Genomic DNA, 26,692 nt, shown 5'->3' on the forward strand with positions numbered 1-26,692 from the left:
CTCCTCGATCATCACATACTTTATGGATGGTTGGTCAGGACCCCATGTTAACACTTTTTTGACACCATTGGCACCCCTAGAAATAGTTTATTTTTATGGATACTCTTTACAAAAAAAGTCTGTGTTCTCATATTTTGTGATTCATTTGTGTTTTCTGTTTCACCTTTTAATGTGAAAATTAGGCTAAAGTTTAACAAATTGACTTGTACTGGTTCCACACAATTCTTGATAATGTCCCAACACAAATTAAGTTAATTTAATCGTTTTTACAGGTTTAAGTGCATTGAACATAAAACAAAATTTAAGTTGTCCTCCGCCCAAAAAACTTAAGAAATGTTTTAACTCATATTAAATTTGTTTAAACAAGCAGAAAACAAGTATTTTTTGAGTGTATACTAACATTTCTAGTAGTTTGAAACAATATTTAGCTAATAAATATTGCATAAGAAATATCACATGCAGAACAGGATTAACAAAGACTAAATAGATCTTTCAAATGAGTAAAAATGTCAATAAAACCTTGAAACATCAACATTTGACAGCACCGATCAAGTACCACACACTCAAAATAACATTTGCTGTTTGTTCAAGCTACTTATTAAAAATGAACTAAAACAACACACTTTTTGAGTTTTTTAGGTCAACTTAATTGATTAATGTTCAGCCCACTTAATTTGTACAAACTAATAAGCTAACTTAATTCATTCATGTTGTCTCAACACAAATCAGTTGTGTGAAACCCAGCATTTTTTACAGTGCAGATCAATACAATCAAAAAGAAAAAAAAAATGAACAGAAACTCACATGAATCACACAATAGCAAGGTGTTTATTAAACCTAACCACTTCCCAACGCCAACGTGATAAAACAGGTAACAGACTCTTAAAAATATTGTGACAGATATTTTGCTGCAAAAACTGGTCAGAAAACAGTATAACATATTAAAAAGTCTTGTTTTCCTAGACTACATACTGTATACACTAATGCGGTTTCAATTAGAAATGTCATTTAAAAGTTTTACAAACTATCATTAGTCTTTAACAATGCTGCCATAAAGCGGCGCACCTAAAGTAAAAGGTATATGATACTGTTTTGCCATTTTAGTCAGGTTGGCCACATGATAAAAAAGTCATAATTTTCAAAAGCTTCCATTTTTACAGAAAATGGCATCTTTAAGTCTACTTAGAAGAGTATTTTTAAAAAGATATGTTTTGTTGCGTAAAACACTGCATCAGTGAATGGAAGGTCAAAACGGAGAGAGAAAAAAAATACATCTTTTGAAATCAATCAATAGGTTTATGTGAAACTGTTTTAGTGAAACTGAACACAGTCATATGTTCAATAGATAAATCCAAACATTATTTGGTCACAAGACTCAAGAGAGCCTAGCACTAGAGTTTCACTATAATACATACTGTAATGCAATACTTCTGAGTTTGTTGCTCATAAAAAATCATTCAACTGGTCTAAAAAAAGTTGTTTAATCTCCGTTATACAGTATCTAATGTTTATACTGTAAAATGCTCAGGTTTAGCAGTAGGGCATAGGTTAGATGCATATAAATGTTTAAAGAATGTGATGTACATTTGAAGTCAGAATTATTAGCCCTCCTCAATTATATGCGTCCCTGTATATATAATTTCCCTATTGTCTGTTTAACAGAGAGATTTTTTTCATCACATTTCTAAACATAATATTTTTAATAATTCATTGTTAATAACTGATTTTTAAAAATATTTTTCTTATCTTATAACTAGATATTTTCGAGACACTTCTATACAACTTAAAGTGACATTTAAAGGCTTAACTGGGTTAATTAGGTTAACTAGGCAAGTTATGGCAATTAGGCAAATCATTGTATTATAGTGGTTTGTTCTGAATTCATTCATTCATTTTCATTTCGGTTTAGTCCTTTTATTAATCTGGGGTCGCCACAGCGGAATGAACCGCCAACTTATCCAGCATATGTTCTACCTAGCGGATGCCCTTCCAGCCGAAACCTAACACTGGAAAATGTTCTGTAGACAATCAAAAAAAAAAAAAAAATGCTTAAGTGGGATAATAATATTAATCTTATTTATTATTTTTTTTATTCGACCCAAAATAAACCAAATAAGACTTTCTCTAGAAGAAAGTACTATTATAAAATATACTGTGAAATATTCCTTGCTCTGTTTAACATCATTTGGCATATATTTAAAAAAAGAAAAAAAAATCACAAGAGGGCTTAGATTTTTGACTTCAACTGTAGGTTATGCCACTAAAATGACTGCCAGGGCCATATCATACACCCGGCGCAAAAGGCACAACCTGTGTAGGACGTGATTTGCTGATATTTTCAGACCAGCGCAATTGTCATTTTCACATTTTGTGCCACATTGTTTAAATAGCAAATCTATTTGCTGGTTTGAAAAAGAGGTGTGTTAAGATACATTATTGGCAAATGAAATAGACTGCACAACTGTCCAACAAAAAAAAAAATAGTCTAAAGTCAATGGCTTAGAGTTTCAGTAATTTAAAGAGTGCGTAATTTAAAGAATGCGCCTTCACAGAACCGGAAGATGCTTAAACACTGCTTAATACACACAGGATGTACAGCAATACACACATATCTTTACATCTGAAAATAAATAAATAAATAAATAAATAAATAAATAAAGGCTTAAAATGTTACAAAAATTATTATTTCCTACATAAATATAAAAACCACCAGTTCTATACTTCATCTCGGGGGGCTTTATTCAGTTTATTCAAGACAGTTAGTTGTACAATGTTATTATTAGTAGTGTTTATTATTTGCATATTTATATTTATAAAGTATAAAGACAGCAGTGTCTGCTAAATGACTAAAATGTAAAATAATAATCATTAACAAACTTAATATTAGTATACCTTAAACCATTACAAACAAAATTATTGTTTGCAAAAACAGCATAGTTGTTCATGTAATAGCAAACAGTTCATTTGTCTTTCTACTCCGGGGGATCAGGGAGCAGACTGACAGAAATCCAAAGATCCCTGGCAGTCCCAAGCTCTGCACTGAATTTTGTTGCAAAAGTGGTGTTTGACCATTACTCTCACCCTGAAAGTGAAGCTCACACAGATCCCCACCACTTCACCACTCTTTCCTGCAGGAGCTGTCTTGAAACCCTGTCCACAGACGCACACTACACTTTATCTTCATCTTTCACTCCCTGTCAGTCTCTTATTCTCACCTCAGATCCGCTGCCTGCCATCCATCCCTCCCTCTTCATGTTCCCTCCAAATGTTCAGAACTGATCACACTCACACATGGCCTTATCTGCTGCTTATCCGTCTTTACCAACACATCATTGAACCAATCGAGAGCAGCAAAGTCTCCAATGAACGTATGCTCGGCACGTAGGCTGATCTGTGAGTTCATTAAGGCTCTAAATGTGTATGCCCCATTGTAATCATTCTCCCAGATGAATGACAAATAAGCCTTTACTGATATAATGAGAGTCTTCGTTAACCCCTAATGAGCTACAATAGCTGCACAAACAGCAATCCTGCAGAATTTATGACACACACATGCAAACAAACGGAAATAATGCGATATTTTTATATTTTGCTCTGAGCTTAGCTTGTTATATGATAGCAGATCTCCCCTGAGTAAGAAAATGTTACAGCAATAAAACTTTTTTTTTTTATTAGAAACACTAAATCCTGCTGGAGAGACGCAAAGGAGTCTCTTCATCTCTTGCTGTCTAAAATAAATATATTATCCCCCTTTTTTTCCTCCCCATTCCCCTCTCTCGGTATGCAGTCCAACTGGGAGATGAGAAGATGTGCCAGAGGTTCAGTTGGCAATATGAAAGAATGATGTAGACACTGAAGCAATGTTCGGTCTTAATGCACATTCACAATACCCTTCCCCTGCCTCACGACCCGCGGCATGACTGTGGTGATCGAGTGTGTGTGTGGGTTACCTATGGCCATGAAGTCCTCCGGTTCCCATGGCTGGAGCTGAGAGAGAGGTCCGCTGTAGAGCAGCAAACCATCTGCCACCTCTGTGATGAACTCCAGCGAGAGGTGGCTCTCGAAGCATGGCCTTATAGGGGGAAACCAAGCATAGCCGTTGCCATGGAAACTGTGTTTTGTCTGCTGGCATTCGGGTCCCTCAAACTGAGCCGGGCACTGGCATCTATGGTATGCACACAGGAAATCAAAAGCTCTTATTAAAAACAGTATGAGTCCGTTTTTTCTTTCTTTCTTTTTTTTTTTTTTTACACATGCTACTAGACTGTACTGGACCCAGAAGGAAAATAAAAAATAAAAAGAGACAAACAGATTTAGTGTAGTCAGACAGCACAATCTTTAAAAGCCATGAATTCAAATGTAACAAACTTAAAAATATATCTATAAATATATATTTTTAAGCTATATATACAGTTGAAATCAGAATTATTAGCCCCGCTTTGATTTATTTATTTTTTTTATATTTCCCAAACGATGTTTAACAGAGCAAGGAAAATTTCACTGTATGTCTGATAATATTTTTTACTTCTGGAGAAAGTCTAATTTGTTTTATTTTGGCTAGATTAAAAGCAGTTAAACATTTTTTATTAACCATTTTAAGGTCAAAATTATTAGCCCCTTTAAGCTTTATTTGTTTTCAATAGTTTTTTAAATGTCACTTTAAGTGTAAAAAAGGGTCTTGAAAAATAAAGAAAGGGGCGAATAATCCAAGGGGCTATGTACAGAAAAAAACACAGAAAGTCTTAAAAATGTTTTTGAATGAGTAACTACTTTCTTCTGCCATTCATTCACATCTGCAGATGATGTCAGAACAGCGGAAAATGTTGCTATGTCACAAACATCACTTTAGAGCAAAAGTTTGAATGATTCTAGCGTAATTCCTTAAGTGAAGACAAAACAGGTGATTTTGCTCTCATTTTAACATTATAAGGCTGAACAGCATGAAATGCTGTTAGTCTACAGATATTTTTTCAGTATTTCTCTGTTGAAATCAGATTATCATTTTAACTAACCCTGAAAAGGCTAAAGCAGTGCAAACACTACCAGATTACTGTTGTGTTTGCGATTAAGGAAAAACGCTAAACACATGCAGGCATTTCTTCTTTCTTTTTTTTTACTGAACTAGTCTACAGTAATGAAAACAGAAGACTCATTAGAAACAGACGGCCAACCAAAACATACTTCAGGGTTATACAAAGAGTGGCCAACACAAAATACATACATTCCTGATTTGGGAGTCCCATCTCACACTCAACACACTCTTTTACTATGGTATAAATACAGCAGTACAAGATACAAAAGCGAGCGAGCGAGAGAGAGAGAGAGAGAGAGAGAGAGAGAGAGAGAGAGAGAGAGAGAGAGAGAGAGAGAGAGATTGAATGTGACAGTTTAATAATGATTTGATCAACTCTGTTGCCAAAACCAACCATCTTTGCTCTGCTAAATATGACAGGCTGACAGATGCCTTATTTAAAATAGGCGCTATCATTATAAATATGCTGCACAGTTGCAAGCTAAACAACAACATACTTACCTAAAAAAGCCTCAAAAGTACAATATGTTATCCAACAGCTGCAATATTTGTCAAATTGTAGTGATTTTATTGACCTTCTGTCACTTTATGTTGGCAGAGTAATACGCAAGATTGAGGAGGCTATAAGCTATTTATAGGAATTTAAGGAAGTTTGTTTTTAGCATTTATTTAGCTTTAGCATATAATTAGCTTTTACTTAGTCATGATGATAACATATAGACAGCATAAGCAACAACATAAAATAAATTAAGCATGGATGCCATTAACACATTAACATGCTTGTTTTTTAAGGTCATGGTGCTGTTGTTATGTTGTGTTGCATCCACAGTGGACAGCATTATCAGATTGCTAATTATCTGAAATTGATTAACATGTCATCAGTCTCAATTGGTACATTTGGAACATTCACTCATTGATTCATTTTCTTTTCAGCTTAGTCTTATTATTTGGTGTCGCCACAATGGAATGAACTGCCAACGTATGCAGCATTATGTTTATGCAGCAGATCACTGCAACCCATCACTGGGCAACACACATACAATTTTGCACTCACACACATGCACTACGGCCAATTTAGCTTATTCAATTCACCTATACCGCATGTCTTTGGACTGTTGTGGAAAACAGAACTGCACAGAAAGCCAACTGACCCAGACTGGGCTCAAACTGGGCACAGCAACCGTCTTGCTGTGAGGCGATTGTGCTTACCAACGTGACACCACTCATAAACATGTAACACATAATTATTGATATTTTATTCATGCAAGATATGCGAAGACTGAGGAAATGGACCAATAACTAAATAGCAGAATGCAATTTAAAATAGCATGGGTATTAATGAATAAATGTGAGCCTTTTTATATTCAATAGATTTCCCTTATTATGGACAATACCCTATGGGCATTTGGAGAGAAAAATCCACTTAGAGTAACGAGAAAAAAAAGAAAAAAAACACTTCCTCACATATTAGTCATTGCATTTATTCATTAAATGGTTATATTAAATTACCAGAATACAATTTATACTATCCTACAAGCATTTAATTTACAGTTAAATGAAAATAAATAAATGAATTAGAAATCTTCAAGTGAGAATACTTGTGTTTGAGTACCATTTGCACATCCTACCATGCTACTCATTCATTTTCTGCTCAATAATAACTAATAAACGTGCAAGGACACCTGTTGTGAGCAATGAGGTTGTTTGTCAATTGCATAAACTTTTGTTGAACCCTTATGTTCTCATTAATGTAACACATAAATGGGCGTTAAAAAACACAACATTCAAGTTATATAGCAGAATTTATGCAGAAAAAAATGCACTATGTGATGCCATGTTTTCTCTGGAGTTTTCATGTCATTTCAGTGTTTCATTTTTAATTTGTCATTTAACATGATGGTAATAGTTTGATTGTGGTGTTTACATGTTTGTCCAGCACTTCAATAGTGCGACTAAAATTGGCATACTCCAAATGTCTTAATTCCCTTTCTGTTTTGTTTGATTATGACCTTAATCAGATTAAACGAATCAAAAATCTCTGTTTACATGGTAGACTCTTAATTAAAGTATTGTTTTAATGTCTTAAACTCTTACTATTGATGTCCATATAAACATACTCACTGTTCCTACACTCTCAACTCATAACATAAACTCATAATATAAACTTTAAATGTTGTTTCTATGGATATTACCGGCAAATTTATATAAACAGTTTATTTTTATCTATTTTGGATCAATTATTTTTTTCATGTCACGTTTAATACATTTGCTTCAACTTATTGTATTTTTAAGAAAGAAAAAAATAACCCAAAAGGGACTTACAGTTATAGTTAACATAGACGTAATGCTGTTTACAGTTACTTGTGAAGCAAAATTATGCTAAGCCAATATTAATTTAAACAAATTATGTTAAATGTTGTTAATATTTTGTAGCGAATTATATCAAGAGGGAAATATTAATACCTAATCATTATTAATATAATGTCCTTGGTGCCTAGTTTTTATAAGAATGGTGTTGTACCACATTTAAGAGCTGAGGTGATCAATGAGAAGTTCACCTTCCCAAGAAAACTTTTACGATTATGGGTAAATCATTAATTTAATGAGTCTAAACAAACTTTTATTTTGAAAAGTCTTTTATTTTGAAAAATGTTCATATTCTCTTCGTTACATCTTGTTCACTTGAGTGCCAAAATTGAACCCACAAGCAGCAGAATGAGAAAGAAACAGACTTCTTTGGAAAGTTTCTTTGCTTAGGGGAAAAGGCTCAGTGAATGACCCACGAACTGCCAATCGTCAACCCATTTGTCAACAAATCAGGTGAATCCACCATGTCTGTGCAAGAAGATCAACTGATGGAGATCCCAAATTATGGCTGTCTTTCAGGGGCCTTTCGCATGTTGTGTCTTTTCTAGAGTTCGCACAATTTCGTTGTTTTAAATGAAGGTGTGCAGCATGATGTGCTCACAACTTCCAAACCAATTAAGTGACTCATGTGACAAAATTTTATTGATAATGGAAGAAATACATTCCGGTAAGACTAAATATTTCAGACAAACACAGAACTCCAAAACACTGCAGTGCTTTGTAATTTTTTTCCATAAATAAAACTTGTATCAGAGTGACAGCAATGTTTTGTCAGCTTGTCTTCCTCTGGGAAAACGGTTGATGGTCGCCTAGCAAACACCTCCACCCCGCCCCCCAACAATTGACGTGAAAATTGTCAAGCGTTGACCGGTCTTCTGTGATAAAAAGGTTGATGACCACTGCTCTAACTGACTGACCAATCACAACAGACTTTGCCGACAGACCATTCAGAAAAGAAAGAGCATTTCAGTGTGGAAATGGTAGCTGCTGCGATGTGTAGCATGACAAAAAGAATGCCTTTTGAACTTTAAATCATGTAAATGTATTCTAGCAAAAGCTTTTCTCATCAGCAGAATCTCCCAAACACCATTCCTCGCAGAACAGTAAAACTGGAACCACACTAAACCATACAATACCAGTCTGATGCTGTGCATCTCTTTGCCATCAGACATTTCCATATGAAAGATGCTCTTCATATGCATACGTATTGGCATGACTCAAACAGTAATCAACAGCTCTCTTGTTCTGCTTTCTGACGGATCAGTCCCACCTGTTGCGTACACTCTCGATTCAGCCCACAAACAGCATCATCTGCTCAGAAACATCAATGACAAATTGCTTTTTTTTTGGTTTGCCACCCAAGCACTGCTGTGCCATCAGATCCCCTGCCTCACTGCCTCTTTGGCAAGTCTAATCATAGTCTTTGAAAAATGCATGGGTCTATCGTCATCCTCCCTCTGTGTGTCTGTCTTCTTTCTGTCTTTGTTTCTTTCTCTCCTCTCACTGTCTCCCTCATAGCTGAAGTTCTAATTGCCAGATTGAAAGGGAAAATGACATGGGATGACGCCCTCGGTGCACTTATGACAAATGAGAGAAAGAAAGACAGTCAGGCAGGTCAATGCATCCAATAAAGCAATCAAACGCATTAAGGGAGCTCTAATTGCATTGTGCGGTAGTCAAAACTACTCCTGTGTTTACTAAAACAACATGGCACAGCAGAAGATGAGCGAATATGTGTTTATAGGACTGACCGTCACACTGCATGGAGTTCTGATCACTGCCAAATCTATTCTAGCAATTCCAGCAGCAGGCAATTTTTCTGTCGACGTTGAACATAAAACTGCTGCGTGACATGATATGATTACAGCCATTTAGATCATGTGTGATGTTTATTGCACAGTTATGAGCAATAGTAGGTGTGTCTACTTGTAGACAGGGTGTGAATTACCGCAGAGTGGTTTGAGAGGGATTGACCATCTCCAATTAATCCTCGAAATATTCCAAAACAAACTGTATGAGTGGTTTAGCCCTTTAATTGTAAGAGACCCTCTGATCTCTATCTTAATTAATAATATTTATAATTAAACTATTATAATAACTATTGTGAAGTTAGGATTGGCATAATACATTGTTAAATGTTAAACTATTTGATAATAAATTATATTTATTTAATTAATAAATGATGACTAATAAATCATGTACAAGTAATGTTCACTCATATGTTAGCAGATTAAGAAATGGTCTGTTTTAAAGTGTTACTGAGTTTCTTCCCTGCAGAATAAAACAAAAACCCCAATTTCAAAAAAGTGCAGGGAGTTTTTCCTTTTAAATTCATTCTCATAAGATGCCAAAGTTTACAGGAATCTGTTCAAAGATTTCAGATGGTGTGTCACACAGTCATTCTCCACTCATCCATCAAGCGTGTTGAGATGGATGCACGTGCGGTATGGAAGAGTAATGCGCACCACAGAGAAAACTTTCCATGATAATGGCACAGATATTACATTTCTAATGTTGGCCCATTGATTACTGTCAGCCTCACAGCGAGCTGGATTTGGACAAATTTCTAGCCTGGTGCGACTAATGCTCTCCCAAGACACAAATCCAGCAAGACAGAGGAGCCAATCTGCTTGCAATAAGACAACATTTCAAACCGCCCGAATCGATACAATAAAGTAACTCCGTCTGGGGAAAGATACCCTTTTAAGCTAAAGTTTCACGGAGAAGACCCTCTTGAAACTGTGTCAGATGACTTCTGTTTAGGATTGAGTAATACATAAACCCTGCGATCTGGTTGGAGTCGGTCGTCAGGGTTTAAGGGATGGATGAAGGGGGGCTTTGAGTGGCCAATTCAATGTGGAGATCAAATTATTTGACAGGATCAATGAAAAAGACAGTCCCACTGAAGCAAAAGAGAAAATTGATGCTGGTCTGAGAAAAGGCTGAGCAAAGGAGCGTAAAGATGTAAAGCAAAATGTTTGCTGATCCCGCATTTTGAGTTTCTTCAGGGCATGTTGTTTGCGAGCAAAAAATGTTAAATAGCACAAAACAGTGCGAACGGCAAGTTTGACAGCTTTTTTATTCCCCGAAGACACAACAGCATTTGATAAACATCAGCAGGGTCACAGATCTTTCTAAAGCAGAAAAAAACTGGCTTCTGTCCCATGAAATCCACTGGGGTCAATGTGAGCAATATCTAAAACATTAAGAGTGTCTGTGCGAGTCACTGATAGAGAGAAAGTGCCAGACAGTAAAATGTTTTAAAATAGAAACACTTCATCCTCCATTGTAAAAAAAAGAAAAAAGAAAGAAAAAGGCTCAACTTTATTCTGCTTGATTAACTAAATCAGACCAATTTATCTCCTTGAGTGAATCCTGGCCTTAATATCAAGCATGCTGGCTGAACAAAATCCTCTTACTCCCTCTGGTCCGTTTCACCCCTTTCCTTTCGCTCATTTCCTGCCAGCATAAATAGCAGGAATCCACCGGTTAGTTTGTGAATAACCAACCATAATCTCCCCCCTCCTGCCCTCCATTTACAAATCCACCATTAATCCTCCTTGCTGACTATCTACATGTTGCTCCTTAAATATTGAGGTCCAGGCCTGAGGGGAGCGATGAGGCTGGAATATACAGAATATGTGTATCTGCATAACAGAAATATGCAGTCTTCCAACTGTCTTCCAATAAAGCTCTCAGACTACACTGCAAAAAAAAATAAAAATAAAAAAATAATAATAATAAAGAAAATAAATAAAAAATCTCTTAAACAGTATTTACCTAGTAAACAAGCAATATTTAAACAAACATTATGTGTTTGAGGGGTTTTGGATATTTTAAATGTGTACTGGATGATATGTGTATTGAATTGTTAATTAATTTACTTGGTAGGTAAATTTACCTTGTTTGAATTAATTTTCATTTAATTAACGGTGACATAAATACATAAAAAATAAATAAACAAATACATATATTTAGCTATTTCCCCTTATCTAAACCACTTTTATGATTGAATTGTACTGATAAACATTTATATGCATGTCTATTGATAAACTATTGCCAGATGAAAAATTTATAACTTTTATTTTCAACAACAAAAAAAAAATGTATGGTTATCAATAAAACGTGTATATGTTGTTTGGAAACTTTTCCAGAGTAACATTTATGCTGTTTAAATGTTTTTTTTATTAGAAATAAATATGTAAATTCAATACAGCAGAAGCTACGTTGTTCGTAGTGTATGTGTGTGAGCGAGAGTGTATGTGTGTTTCCCATTAATGGGTTGCAGCTGGAAGGGCATCCACTGTGTAAAACATTTGCTGGATAAGTTGGTGGTTCATTCTGCTGTGGTGACCCCTGAAAATATAAAGGGACTAAGTCAAAAAATAAAATAAATGAATGAACTATTTAATGTTTCCCAGTACTGGGTTGTGGCTGGATCTGCTGCGCAAAACATATGCTGAAATAGTTGTGGTGGTTCATTCCGCTGTGGCAACGTATGAAATAGAGACAAAACTGAAAAACTGAACGCTTCACTAGCAAGAAAACAGTTAAACAGACCATCTGAAGCACTAGGATAAAAAATGAGCCTTCCCATTCCTGCTCTTTAATCTCTCTTGTTTTACTTTTACTCTTTACTTTGCTCCTTTATTTTCACGGATAAGTAAACATATTATACGCATTCCACTGAAGACATCCATTAGCCTAAATATTTAATTTTGTTTGTTAAGTGCAAAAAATTGTTTTAAGACTATTTCTAAATTTTAAAGTTTTAAATTCCTGCAAATGAATAAATAAACAATATTAATGAAGTGTGGTCAAAAAACTAAGTTATATCCAAATACACATCCTATTATTATGCCCCATATGGTGATGCATATGTCTCCAAAACCCAACAAGTGGACAAGTCTAAACTTTTTTTTTTTTTAATTAAAACAAATATAAATTTGCATATAATAAATAATACTGCTAATAATAATAGCATTATACAAACGCAAGTTGTCATCAATAAACTGAAAAAAAAACACCCTGACATGAAGGCTTAGAGGTAATGGTTTTTATAATTATGAAGAAAATAAATATTTTTGTAACATTTTATTCCTTTTAATGTTTTCATGCGTAAAAATATTTGTGTATTGCTCTACATCCTGTGTATATTAAGCAACGTGTAAGAGTTTGAAACTCTTGGAACACCCATGAGTTCACAAAGTGGCGCAAATGGATTTGCTACTTAAACAACGTTGTGCAAAACATGAAAATTACTGTTGCGCTGGTCTGAAAATAACAAAAAACGCCCATAAAATGTCTTGTGCCTTATTGCACTGCGTGTATGGTAGGGCCCTAAGGCAAAGGAAAAAGAATGAATAAATGAATGAATGAATGAATGAATGAATGAATGAATGAATGAATGAATGAATGAATGAAGGAATGAAGGAATGAATGGATGAATGAATGTTAAAACTGACTAGCCCTACATGCTGTCACTTGTACACAATAAAAGCTCCACATGCGATTTAGAAAAAGGCTTGAGCCAATAGTAGTAGTCAGATGCTGTTTTTAGTTTTATTATATAATTTATTTATTTGCAGGACTCTTCTAAGCGGAGTTTATACTCTTTGAGTAAATGCGTTTGACATCGACCTATTTTCCTCGCTGAAGTACATTTACAAAAGCTTTGTAAATCTACTTCATCAATTTAATTCTAATGAAGTACAGACACGGTACACGGACTGAATGTAAGTGACTCTGATTCTATTTATGATATTCATGAAGCACAGAAAAACAGACAAAGACTCTTAAGAGCTAAACTCCCCAGGATTGCTGACGATTTCATGCATGTGAATCACAGCGTTTGAACAGGAAAAAACAGCAATACGTCGCAGGACTGTCTAAGTCTCTCTTGACACAGAAATAACCAAGCAGTGTGAGCGAGGGACCCAAAAGCAATTTCATTCTGCCAGTGCAAGATATTCGTATAGACCATGTCATATCAATGCATACAAATCCCTATTTTTCATACAAATGTCTGTGTTTGATAAACCATTCCGTACGAGTGCATGCAGGACAAATAAACATTTTTCATAAAAATACTGATATTTGAAAACTTAAAGCACACACAAACACACACATACAAACAAGCACACACACACACATATATATATATATATATATATATATATATATATATATATATATATATATATATATATATATATATATATATATATATATATATAAAGCTAAAGGCTGAAGAAGACCGGAAGGTTGACGTAACACAGATGCAACATTAAAGTTGTAGCCTGCGGACATTATTAGGATTAGAGGAGGGCTTGAGGCATGACGTGCTTTGGCCCACAACTCCAGCTCAACACATTACATGCTCGCTCGGTCTGACCGCTGCAAATCCGTGGCTTTACTTTCTTCTTTTAATTAAACCACTGAGAGCTAAATGAATTTTGCCATATTTTTAAAGGTGATTAAAACGAGGAGCTTGGAAATGTACTGTATGTCACAATGCAATGCTGAGTCGTTGCATGTACATTCAGTCCTGGCAGAATCTTATATAGTGGTTTTATTGAGGCAGATCTTTCTATGATGTAACTATGTCTCACACCGTGCCGTAGACGAAAGATTAGGAGCAAATGTGTAATAATACTCGGATGATGAAACAGGTTTGTGCTTGCATGGTGGTTCAGCGTGGTTTCGGTAGGTGCCAGATTGACTGAAGTAAATGGTCAACACATAAATTATACAATAGGCAAATGTGAGATTTCATTTTTTTATATATATATTTTTTTATTTAAATAGCCCTTTTGGAAAATGTCAGGGCAGTATTTATGTTATGTTCATCGCTCTGCATTTTTAATTTCCCTTCGAGAGGGAGAAGTCCTGCATCTCATGAGCAGCGATTAGAACACAACTCACATCTGCAAGCAGCACATCTCAGATATCATTAGGAGCTTCCACATGGCAGCTGCTCTCTTGATTTGGATCTAAATCAACCCATACATACTAAAACACAGCGCTTTATAAATCACCGCTAAGCAGTCCTAGCAAACTGTTACACCATCTTACCGTATGGTATTGTCACCTCGCATTAAAGTCAGGACTGACAATAAATGTTATTCATACACAAACTTTTCTGCCGTATGTTTTTTTTTCACCGTCTGTCTCTGTCATTTTCAGGTCTATCTTGCCTTTAGGAAAGAAAAATGTAAATGTGAGCAACATATTCCACTGCTGAGTTGATGAGCTCCTCAAAATAGTTCTAGCCATATTTTTTTAGCAATATAACACTATATTTAGAAATACACCCAAAAATGCAACGTAAACAATAAATATCAGGTACCATATTAAATGTAGGGTCAATAAATACAATTTTAAAATCACGTGCTGATATGCAAAATTCAAAACTGATGTTGAACACTTATTTTCTGGAACTTTCAGTTCTGGGATTTGTAAAAAAAAAGTTTCAAGACACTTTAAATTACAAGTATGAGCCTACACTGGGGGGGACGCAGTGGCGCAGTAGGTAGTGCTGTTGCCTCACAGCAAGAAGGTCGCTGGTTCGAGCCTTGTCTGGGTCAGTTGGCATTTCTGTGTGTGTTTGCATGTTCTCCCCACGTTCGTGTGGGTTTCCTCTGGGTGCACCGTTTTCCCCCACAAGCCCAAAGACATGCGGTATAGGTGAATTGGGTAAGCTAAAATTGTCCGTAGTGTATGTGTGTGTATGGGAGTTTCCCAGTGATAGGTTGCGGCTAGAAGGGCATCCACTGCGCAAAACAAATGCTGGATAAGTTGGCGTTTCATTCCACTGTGGCGACCCCAGATTAATAAAGGAACTAAGTCGAAGAGAAAATGAATGAATGAGCCTAAACTGGTCTCATGGTTTGGTTTGGTTACGATTATCATGCTATCAATTCGGTTCAATACGATGTCTCAGTGCATCACTGACCATGCTTTTCATAAACAATTTTAGATTTTACTTCACAGCACAAGAATTCTTGTATTAAAAAGTTTAATTTGAAGAGTTATATAAAACTATACATATGTCTGATAAGTTTTTATACCAATGAATGATGCACAGATATTGATGTTTCTCAATGTTTTTACGCTACATTATTTGATTATACCAAGCTTAGTGCACAATGTTTGCAATGTTTACATTGCACTATTTCCAATTAATCTAAATCCTAAATATCAGAAATTATAACAGATTGTTAAGATTAAATTAATTTCAGTTTTAATGTTATTGATTAATGCACTTACTTGGTAGAATTTACATAATTCATTTTCTCTTTGCTTAGTCCCTGGTTTATCAGGGGTTTGGACAGCAGAATAAACTGCCACTTACTTCACAGATTTATAGATTTATATATTTTTAATTTTAGGTGGTTTCTATAATGTGTTTTATGTTTGGTAAAATAATTTCTAATTGCATCTTCAGTGATTTTTCAAATAATTACATTGTCTTGTCTCAATTTGGAGGTTTTTGCAAAAAAAAAAAAAAAAAAAAAAAGCACTGGTGAATTTAGCTGGCTTTGACGCAAAATAAAATTTACCTTGTTAAAAACCAAAGAAGTGTATAAAGTTACATTTGAAAAACAGGTATTTTATTTACTAGATGATAACCTTATCATTATCTATAAAATGAAACTTCTGAACCTAATTATAGGAGCCTGATAGAAAATGCTCATTTACAAAAAGAGGTCTGATAGATTTGGAGGGCTTTGCATCTGAACTCTTCCTTTATAAATACATTTTCTGTGTATTTGTAATACAATTTTGTCCTTTAATACACGTAGTCCGATATATGAACTGTACCTTTAATTTTACCTGCTCTTTTTGAATGTATCAAACAAAACTCAGGTACAATAGGGGGTTCTGCTGTAACTTCAGTGTTAGTAAAAGATTGTCCAGCAAACCCACACGCAATGATTTGTGCACAGTTACTGCATTACTTTAAGTAGTTGGATTGTTTTAATTAATCACGATCGTCTCCCTCACTATAGTGAGCTACTGCAATATAGCACATTTAAGATAAATGACATATTCAGTACGTAATATCTCTGTAGCAATAACCGGTTAGGACTGATTACTGAACCCATACTGAATTGTCCCCACCTGCATCATGACACCTCTTCTTTAAACAACGGATGTGGTTTTTTATAGCCGTGTCCCCTTTTATTATTAACAGTTAAAATACAACCTAAACAATAATGTAATCAAATTAAATCTGAAACCAAAGCCATTTGCCACTGTCAAGCATTTAGTGATAATTAAGGGATCATTATGTCAGTGTTTCTTATTCCTTTCCTAGCACCACCACACTGTTCTCAGATAGCCAGCTTAAAGGTGCAGCAGGTGGTCTGCCAGAATTCTAGCCTTAGCATAATAGCTTTGAAAAATTACATCCCTCCCCTGTCGTGCAAAGCCATGCCTCCTTAAGTCATGAATACGCGAATGAGCACCGAATAGATGATGATAGACAACCTTAAATAACACTAAATCATGTCATTCACCAGTTATAAAGTACCAAACTATGGAGACCCGAACTTTGTCTAGTGTAGTTGTTAACAGGTTAGTGGGTGCAGGAATTATATTCCCAAAACTGGCATTGGGGTAAAGTTGGTTTTATATTTGCACATTCTGACTGTCTGATGAAAAGCCGTGTGGCGCTAAATGTTACACGCTTTGTGTCTGCCTTTTTAATTTAATAAATTTTTATTTTTGGAGTTTTGTATCTTTGGTGTTGCCGCCTTTGATGTATATTTAATTTTCACATTCTTACTTTCTTCTTAATAATATAATTTCAGAAAAGTATTGCTTGCAAATTATAACTAGTAAATTCATATAATTAGCCAATGACAATAAAAGGCGACTTGGTGGTGGAGTAGGTAGTTGTGTCGCCTCACAGCAAGAAGGTTGCTGGTTCGAGTCTCGGCTGGGTCAGTTGGCGTTTCTATGTGGAGTTTGCATGTTCTCCCCACATTCGCGTGGGTTTCCTCTGGGTGCTCCGGTTTCCCCCACAGTCCAAAGACATGCAGTACGGGTGAATTGGGTGAGCTAAATTGTCTGCAGTATATGAGTATGAATGAGTGTGTATGTATGTTTTCCAGACATGGGTTGGGGCTGGAAGAGCATCTATTGCGTAAAACGTATGCTGGATAAGTTGGTGGTTCATTCTGCTGTGGCGACCCCAGATTAATAAAGGGACTAAGCCGAAAAGAAAATGAATAAATGAATGAATGAATGACTATAAAATACATCATTGTTCACAGTCAATGAAACAGTGCTAATGTTGTTTTGAAGTAATACCTACACGATATTTCAAACCCAATATTCAAAGTAACATTAAAGTGGGAGCTTGTCACAAATGATCACTGCTCAAAAAAGAACAAATGTGCAAATAAAAAGCAATTTCGATTCAGTAAAGCTGGTTAGTCAAAAACTAATTACATGGACTATTTAAGTAGCACAGACACACACTCTAGTTGCAGAGTCTTGTGAACTATTTGTGACATTACAACATGTTTCCTTTGTCTTGTTTTGCTGTGTTTTGACCCTCGCCTTGTTTGTCTGTTTATCCCTCTTTCCTGCCTGCCTTCTGATCATCTGCCTGTGTATGTGACTACGACTCTGGATTGCCTGAATACATCTGTTTGCCCCTGTGTTGACCATTGCTTACCTAACCTCTCTAATGAACCTGCATTTGTATCCGCACTTTCGTTGCCAGCGTCACATCCTATCACACCCATTTATAAACAAGAACACAATCTACTTAAGCTCTGCATGACTAAAATAGTTTTAAAACATACCTGTCTAAAGTAATACTTAAGCCGTGGTGCCCCCCTTCAGATCATGGATTTGAACTGCATGACGTCATTTACCCCCAGCGTGCAAAAGTATCTCCCATATTGATTCAGGATTCAGAAAAATTTTGATTCTGAATTTCTGGCAGCTCTTTCAAAAACAATCTTTCTTTTCATAGATACAAGGCCACATGCAAGGTCTTTCAGCTTGATGCAGAAACTGAGAATTAAAAAAATAAATTGAAAATAAAAATTTTGAATTACACCTTTGTAGAATAAAACTAAATATTTACATTTTACTAAAACCAATACCTAATAAATTCAGTGAAAAAAAAAACATTGTATTAGTTAATTTCAATCTATTCATATTAACTGTAACTTACCTAATTCATATAAATATATATAATAATTTAAACCAAACTACAAAAACTTGCACTTTGCTCAAATAAGGTCTTGACATTCTTCCCTGCCTTTTAAAATTAGTTTTCATCTGAATGATGTAAAGATCCTGTGCTCATTATTTCACTATTGATCTTTACACCGCTGATCACTGTTTGTAGGGTCGATATATATTCCTGTTCCAATCGACATGTGAAACCGCAATTATCTCAGACAACTCAATCCAGCTTTTCTAATCAAACTTGCACATGCTTTTGAAAAAAAAAAGAACTGCATCAGAATTAGCTCGATTTGAAGATCTGGCTTATGCTTTTACTGAAAGAGATGAAAATGATGACTCGAGATATTTTATATAAATACAGCATTTGATGTAATAACCATAAAGAAAATCATATACAAAGAGAAGTAGGAATTATAATATATAACTATAAGGAATAAACATGCATGTGTTTATAAATGCATGCGACTTATCATTTAGAGTATTACACCCAGCATATTCAACATACTTGGTTTGAATAAACTGCAAATCATATCCAGTTGCTCGAGAAAAAAGTACTTTGTTCAAAAATGAACTTTTATTCAAAAATTTCAACAGGAGACATGGATCGGCTGTTTTGTTCAATTACAGCCACAGCTCAAAAATGGCATTAGAGTGCTTGTTAATAAGTTTCGGCTGCCAGGTTTTCATGTATTTTCAGAAAAAAAAGAAAAAAGCCACAAAAAAAAAAAAGGCAAAAAAAAGAAAAAGAAATCCCCACCTAACAATTATCACAAGCTCCCTGCTCCCTCAAACCCATCCAATCCCAGTCACTAAGTATTGTTATTCAGGGGAAGGAAATCAATATCCATGCCAGGACTGGATAATTGAATAACGCAGAAAAAGAAAGAGTCTCTCTGTCTCATATTTGTGAAAAAGCTCAGAAGCAAGAAGATTAGACTTAAAAAAGAGTAGCTTGAATGCATGTGTAAGTCAATCTTACTTGAAAGCAGTGGTGAATGAAGTAGCAAACATAAAGGCACAGATTGCCTGATTTATTAATTTTTTTTTACTGCAATAATATTTTTTAGTGCCGGGCAAAGATTTATTGCACGTGTATATTATACAGGGTGTATATATATATATATATATATATATATATATATATATATATATATATATATATATATATATATATATATATATATATATATATATATATATATATTAATTGCAATTAATTTTAGCCCAGCACAGATTTACCAAGTTTATATCTATTATATGCTACATCAATGGCAACATGTGGGCATTAATATGTGTTGTTTTGAATAGAAAACGACCCTCTTCAGGTAGAAATATGCAGTGGAAATATAAAGTACAGTGGGTTTAAACAACTTATTATTGCAATAAATTTACTTCACAAGCAATCACATTTGTGACGTAAATTTTCAATTATATAATTCATTTCTAAAATCCAACATTCGAGTTCTACATTTTTAACCAAGCCAAGAGGACCTTCCACTTTCGACCTTTTTTTTATCAGTTTGTAATTGAATAATTTACTGGAGACTAACTCTAAATATATCAATGGTCATTTAATTAAGACTCTCTTTAATCATTTGAATCAGTGAGTTGTTGACTGGAGACTCACTCTGAATGGATCAACTGAATCAATGAGATTTTCACTGGATACCTACTCTAAATGGATTGATTGAATCAGAGAGTTGTGACTAGAAACTTGCAGACAACTGGTGACTTGCTCTGAACAGACCACTGGAATCAGAGCAAGATTAACTGAAGCCTTGTTTTGATTGGAAGTTTTGAATTTGTACACTGATGACTGGATATTTGCTGGTAATGGATAATCTGAATCGGAGAGCTGTTGACTCAGAATGAGCTCGAATTGGATCTGCCAATTCACAATTTACGGTTCACTTTGTTTTGTGAGCAGAATTAATGTGTTTTGATTCAGCATCACATCTCTAAGCATGTGACAATTACTCAAATAAAATGAAGTGGAGTAAAAAAAGAAATTAATTTTGTTTTGAAATGTACTCAGATACAGTACAAATTAAAAGTGAAGGCACTGTGTCAGATAACTTTAAAAAAAGTGTATCCGGTGCGTCAAATATCCTTCAGTAATAAAAATCTGCAGAGGTTTATGCAATGTGAAAAACACCTAAATTTTATTTCTTTAATTTTGCAACATCAGAGGCCACAAAAAGTGCAAAGTGCAAGAAACATGCAAAAGTGCGACTTGCAAAATGTTTTTGAGTAGAAAGTTCGACAGTCGGACTCCAGGAGGAAGAGCTTTTTGCTCAAAAATGTTTTGCATGTTGCACTTTTTACTTTTTGTATAGTGATGATGCAAAATTAAAATATTTAGTACCCTGCAAATCCATGTGAGGATGTTAACCACTCAGATAAAGTAGAGACACTTAAAAATGTTTACATAAGTAGAGTAGCAAAGTTAAAATACTTTTTGTCCACCACTACTACTCGGAAGTGAGATAAAGGCATCTTTGCACCAAGAAACATTATGAAGTTCAGACAGTTTAATCAGAAAACTGTCAACCTAATGTAATGTTTAGACATTGTGTTTGATTGTTTCCTCGAAGAGCTTGCATATGCTCAGGAACCTGTTTCAGCTTACAGACTGCTATTGGAGGCCTGTTGTAAACATCTCACTGCTGTCACACACTTCATCTCTCACCCTCTCTCTCTCTCTCTCTGTCTCCACATGTGAAGTGAAATAAAGCCAACGCTCTCACCTGTATCCGCTCTGAGTATCCACACAGACTCCTCCATTGTGGCAAGGATTTCTGGGGTAGATGGAGCAGCTCTGGTGCAGATGTTCACGTGCTGAGCAGCTGCAGACAGCGGTGGCCTCCACAGTTACTGACACCAAAGCCATGCTGCCCGAGTCCACCACTGCTGGCTTGTCAGTCACGCTCAGATGGCTGGTACACCCTCCTCCGCCACGGCAGTCGGCGTCCACGCACTCATCTACATGAACTTGGGTCACGTTGACTTGAAGAAAAGACTGGAGCTGCAGGGCATTGGAAAATGAAAATAACGAGAGAGAAAGTAAGTCGATCAGTTGTGAAAATGCTACGATAGTGGTTTAAGAACAAATACAGAGTAACTACAAAGAGCAAAGAACACATTTGACCTGCTTCATTTTGAGCCATTTTGACCCAGACACAGATTTTAAGATTCATGCACTGAATGGAATTTTTTTTTTAAATATATAAATTTATTTTTTTATTCAAAACTGCTTTTAAGATATAATGAAGTAAGATTGTTCACCAGCTATTTCTTTTTATGGGGGGAAAATAAGTACAGTTCAGATTAGCTGTGCTTGTTACATTTTTCGCTTAGAAACCGCTAGAAAAAGACCCATGAAGAATTACAAAGCAAACATGCTTTGCTAAACATACTCCTAATAATGTTTATTTGCAACTTTGAAGGGTGAGAGAGAGTGAAAGAAAGAGAGAGATTTTTTTTTCTTCGCAAACAGCTCATTAAAGCTTTTCAATGTTTTTCGAAATAGTGTTTTACTTCTTGGCTAGTTGGAGCTTGTCTAGTTGGTCAGTAGACCAACAAGGTCCTCCACATGAAGCCTCATGGAGAAGTTTTCATCGTTAGGATTTGCTGAAATCAGTGGTGAAAAGAGTACTGAAAAATCATACTTAAGTAAAAGTATTATTACTTGCCTAAAAATGTAGTGCAAGCAGAGTAAATATTACTCAAAGTATGAGTAAAAAGTAGACCTTTCAAATATACTCAAGAATAGTGAGTAATGAGAATTACAGTCTAAAAAGCTGATGCATTTACATGTAATTTGTGTGTAAAAGTAACATTCTGTAGTGGATTTAGTTATTGCTCAACAGGCACACAATGTCATAAGACGTTAATATTAGGTTAGATTTTGATTGTGACGTCTGGTGACTAAAATTCAATGTCTAGCCAGCGTTTACAGACAACGTTATTTGATGTTGTTATTGGACATCAAAATAACGTTGTCTGTAAACGCTGGTTTACATGTGGTTGATATGTGGTCTATTTTAGGCTGTCTTAGAAAGTGACCAAAATCAAAGGCCAAGCCAACATCTTAAATCAATGTCATATTGACATCAAATACTGACATTAATTTGTCAGGTATACGGCAACCAAAATACAATGTCTGATAGACATCATAGTGGTTACATCAAAACTGCGTCAAGCTGTAACATTGTTAGACGTTGATATTTGGTTGATTTTAGGTTGGACATTAGATATTGATGTCGTCGTGGAGTTCTGACGTCAGGACGATTTTGTTTCCAAACAAAATGCAACATCCCCACGGTGATAGGGTACAACTTCAATCTGACGTCATGTTGATGTCTTGAGCCTGCTGGGTGTTTAATGTCATTTAAGTCTTCATACAATAAACATCCATTATTTCCGTTGTCTCTGGTTCATTGTGTGTAAAGATTTTGAACATCTTCTTGGACACTTTTAATGCTTCCAAACAGTTTGCTGCAATTAAAAATCACGCATGTCTTGAGGTAGTTCATCATAATGCCATTTAATGTGTTTTTTCCTTTACCTCTATGTGCGATTTGTTTGGAAAAGAATTACAGGACTGCTTTTCTAATCCCCATAGACAAGAAATAAAGTAGTGACTACAGGTTGAGGGAAAGTAGTGGAGTAAACGTACAATTACTGTGCATAACATGTACTCAAGGGAAAGTAAAAGTACACATTTTTTAAAACGGCTTAGTAAAGTACAACTCCTGAAGAAAAACTACTCAATTAGAGTAGTTTGTGTATTTGTAGTTTGTTACTTTACACCACTGGCTAAAATTCACTCACCCAAATCTGCATGCAACCCGTTTTTCATGAACACACAACAGTGTAAATACAAGGTAAGGTTTACATTGATTTTACTTTGCTTCTATCTCTCTTTTTTTTTAATTGTGCTTCTCAAGACTCAAACCTGAGTGAGCTACAGAGCAAACTGACCTCGCTGTAAAAGTCTATATGAAGATAGACAGGTGAAGCAAACATATTAGATTACAAATCATTGTAATCATCAAATCATTGCTAGTTTTGTGGTGAACAATTCATCTGTTTTCTCTTCTAATCTTGAACTAAAATCTATAAAAACACTTTTTTTTTTTAGTTAATCTGTCAGATTATGAATATTTTAGGAACATGGCTAACATATTTAACCACGCTGCCCCAACTGTCAGTTTTGACTACAAACAGAAATGTTGAGGAGGTGGTGTCTGTTAGATTGTAATAACTCTTCCCAAACCCTTTCCCCCTCTTTCTGACTGAAATGCCTACTTTACTACATTCAATCAGCTCGCAGTAGGAAAAAAAGCCATGCCCACTGTTTTGTCATTTAGTATTCCTTTTATCTAAGAAGTGTGTCACAATACAAAAAAAATAAAATAATAATAATAATAAATAATAATAATAGTCGCAGCTTCTGGTTTATGAGGACTTTAAGAGGTTATGTGGTATTTATTTATTGCTGTACAAAGAACTGCATACAAATCATTCTCAATAATATGTCCCTGTGTATATCATTAGCATTAAAATTAAGAGAAGTTTTTCTCATCAAACTGCTCCCATAGTATTACATTTACTGTCAAACATATGTTGAAGTACATGTTTGTGGTTCCATCCAAATTTAAACCCAATCACATACTTTCAATGAGCCTGTATTAACACAGCTAAATACTGAAACAGTAAGCTAAAGACAGTAAGCTTGAAGAATGTCTTGTTTTAAACAGAATGTCGTCTACATTTCTTCTTTTCTTTTCAAGAACTGTCCTGGAAATGACACAACGATACTACCATCAGCTTAATGCAACTTAATACTACTATATAGCACATCGGGAAAAGCATAAATCAATTGTGCTGCACACATATCCAAACTTGTCTTAGAAGCATATGCATTCAACATTTCTAGACTGCAGGTTGGCACTTCGTTGACACCATATAGCAGTACTGATGACAAATGTGACATCTAAAAAAAAATAATAATAATAAAATTCTGACACTCCAACATACGCTACCTGACAAAAGTCTTGTCGCCTATCCAAGTTTTAGGAACGACTCATAAGAACTTCTAGTTGATCATTTGGTATGACTAGTTGCTCATATATAATGTGAAGGAATCTAGATTACGCTTATCTTAGCAAAATAAAACATAAACATGTCTTGATTTTTAATGATTTAATTAGGACAGTAAGAACTGACTTTGCTTAGACAAAGGTCTTGTCATTTAACAGAAATGATGTACAGTATAGAATATAAAGTCATAGTGCAGTAGAAAAATAATTAAAATTGTGTATTATTTCCATGAGCTTGGAGGACTGCATCCATACATCTGCAATAACTCAAATAACTTCAAATAAAGTCAAATAAAACTTCAAATAAAGTAATCTTGAATGACAAAAAAGCGTTCTTGCAGGAATCCCAGAGTTCACCAAAATTCTTTGAATTCATCTTCAATGCCTCTTCCTCCGTCTTACCTCAGACATGCTCAATAATGTTCATATATATCGTGACTGGAATGGCCAATCCTGTAGCACCTTGACCTTCTTTGCATTCAGGAACTTTTATGTGGAGGCTGAAGTATGAGGAGCGCTATCCTGCTGAAGAATTTGTCCTCTCCTATGGTTTGTAAAGTAATGGGTGGTGCAAATGTCTTGATACCTCAGGCTGTTGATGTTGCCATCCACTCTGCAGATTTCTTGCACGCCCCATACTGAATGTAACCCAAAACCATGATTTTTCTTTTACCAAACTTGACTGATTTCTGTGAGAATCTTGTGTCCTCGCAGGTTCCAGGTCTTCTGCAGTATTCGTGATGATTGGGATGCAGTTCAACAGATGATTCATCGGAAAATCTACCTTCTGCCACTTTTCCAAATGATCAACTAGAAGTCAAGTTATTATTTGTTGCTCTTACAACTGAGATCGACGACAAGAGTTTTGTCAGGTAGTATGCATAGTATATGGAAGTACTGCATTTTAAGGCAAACTGCCATCATGCAAATGGACACAAACACAGCAAACGATATTCTAAAAAAATACAAATACAAGTACTTGCTTAAAGGATTAGTTCATCCCCTAAAAAACTTGTCCATCCCTGTTCAACTGCACAAGAATAAACTTTGAAATCTGTGCAGATGTGGCTATTCGTGCTAGGCCAACAACACATCACCACTCGCACGCCTGTGTAAATCTATACCAATCTTTTGAGCTGAGATAGCCTGAAATTACCATACAAATAGCAAGTCCAACCGAGTTAACCAAAAAGACCCCAAAGCCACTTGTACATATTGCTTTGTGTCGTAAACAGCATTCAGAGAACCCCAGCGCAAACTCACTCTATTTCATTCTCGGACACACGGCGCTCTCCAGAGCCACTCAAAACCTGTGCTTTTCCACAAGCACATAAACGGCGTACAGATACCGCATGTCCACAGGACTGCCTCTCAACCTGCACACCATTTATTCAAATCCAACATCTGAAGTGGAGCAGTTTGCCCCGCAGTGGACTAAGCAGTCACACTGTGATTGACCTGTCCTCCGTGAACTCATGCAGCCAGAACACACTCAAGGGGAAATGAGGGGGTGAAGAAACATGAGATATCGAAAGATACAGACAGAGAGAGAGAGAAAGAGAGAGAGAGAAAGAGAAGATGGAGACAGATGTTCAAGGGGATAACAACTCTGAGATTAGCTGGGACCTATTTGGGGGGACACAGTTCTGAATTGGCGGTGGCTCATGGAGAGGTATTGTGGCAGCAGGCTGTGGGTGATTGATGATGCTGTTTATGTTGATTTTGTGTGTGTGATCTGTGGGGAAACTCAGAGGGAGCGCAAGGATTCGGCGCAATGCGTACAACTGGGTCTGACAGGCAAATGTCACAATGTGTTATGAGTCAGAAACAGTGGGAGCGGTGTTAGACATAAGAAAAGAGGGCTCTTTTAAAAAGAAATGAATATCAAATATTAAAAAAGGAGAAATAAAGTGTACACGTGGAATGTAGGCTAGAAGTGAAAGGGTGCTGTGGTGATGAGACGCTCGCTGACTTTCCT

General features: G+C 35.5%; 1 protein-coding gene across 1 annotated transcript in view; it reads right to left on the bottom strand.

Annotated features, from left to right (window-relative positions):
• Nucleotides 1-26,692, bottom strand: part of si:ch211-186j3.6 — a 435,691-nt gene that overhangs the window by 86,754 nt on the left and 322,245 nt on the right. Inside the window, exons 22-23 of the mRNA XM_001920953.7 lie at nt 21,358-21,635; nt 3,951-4,165 (exon numbers count right to left, since the gene is read on the bottom strand). Coding sequence (XP_001920988.3) covers nt 3,951-4,165; nt 21,358-21,635 — 493 coding nt within the window. The remainder of the gene's footprint in view (nt 1-3,950; nt 4,166-21,357; nt 21,636-26,692) is intronic.

The sequence above is a fragment of the Danio rerio genome, chromosome 7, assembly GCF_049306965.1.
Source record: "Danio rerio strain Tuebingen ecotype United States chromosome 7, GRCz12tu, whole genome shotgun sequence".
NCBI lineage: Eukaryota > Metazoa > Chordata > Actinopteri > Cypriniformes > Danionidae > Danio > Danio rerio.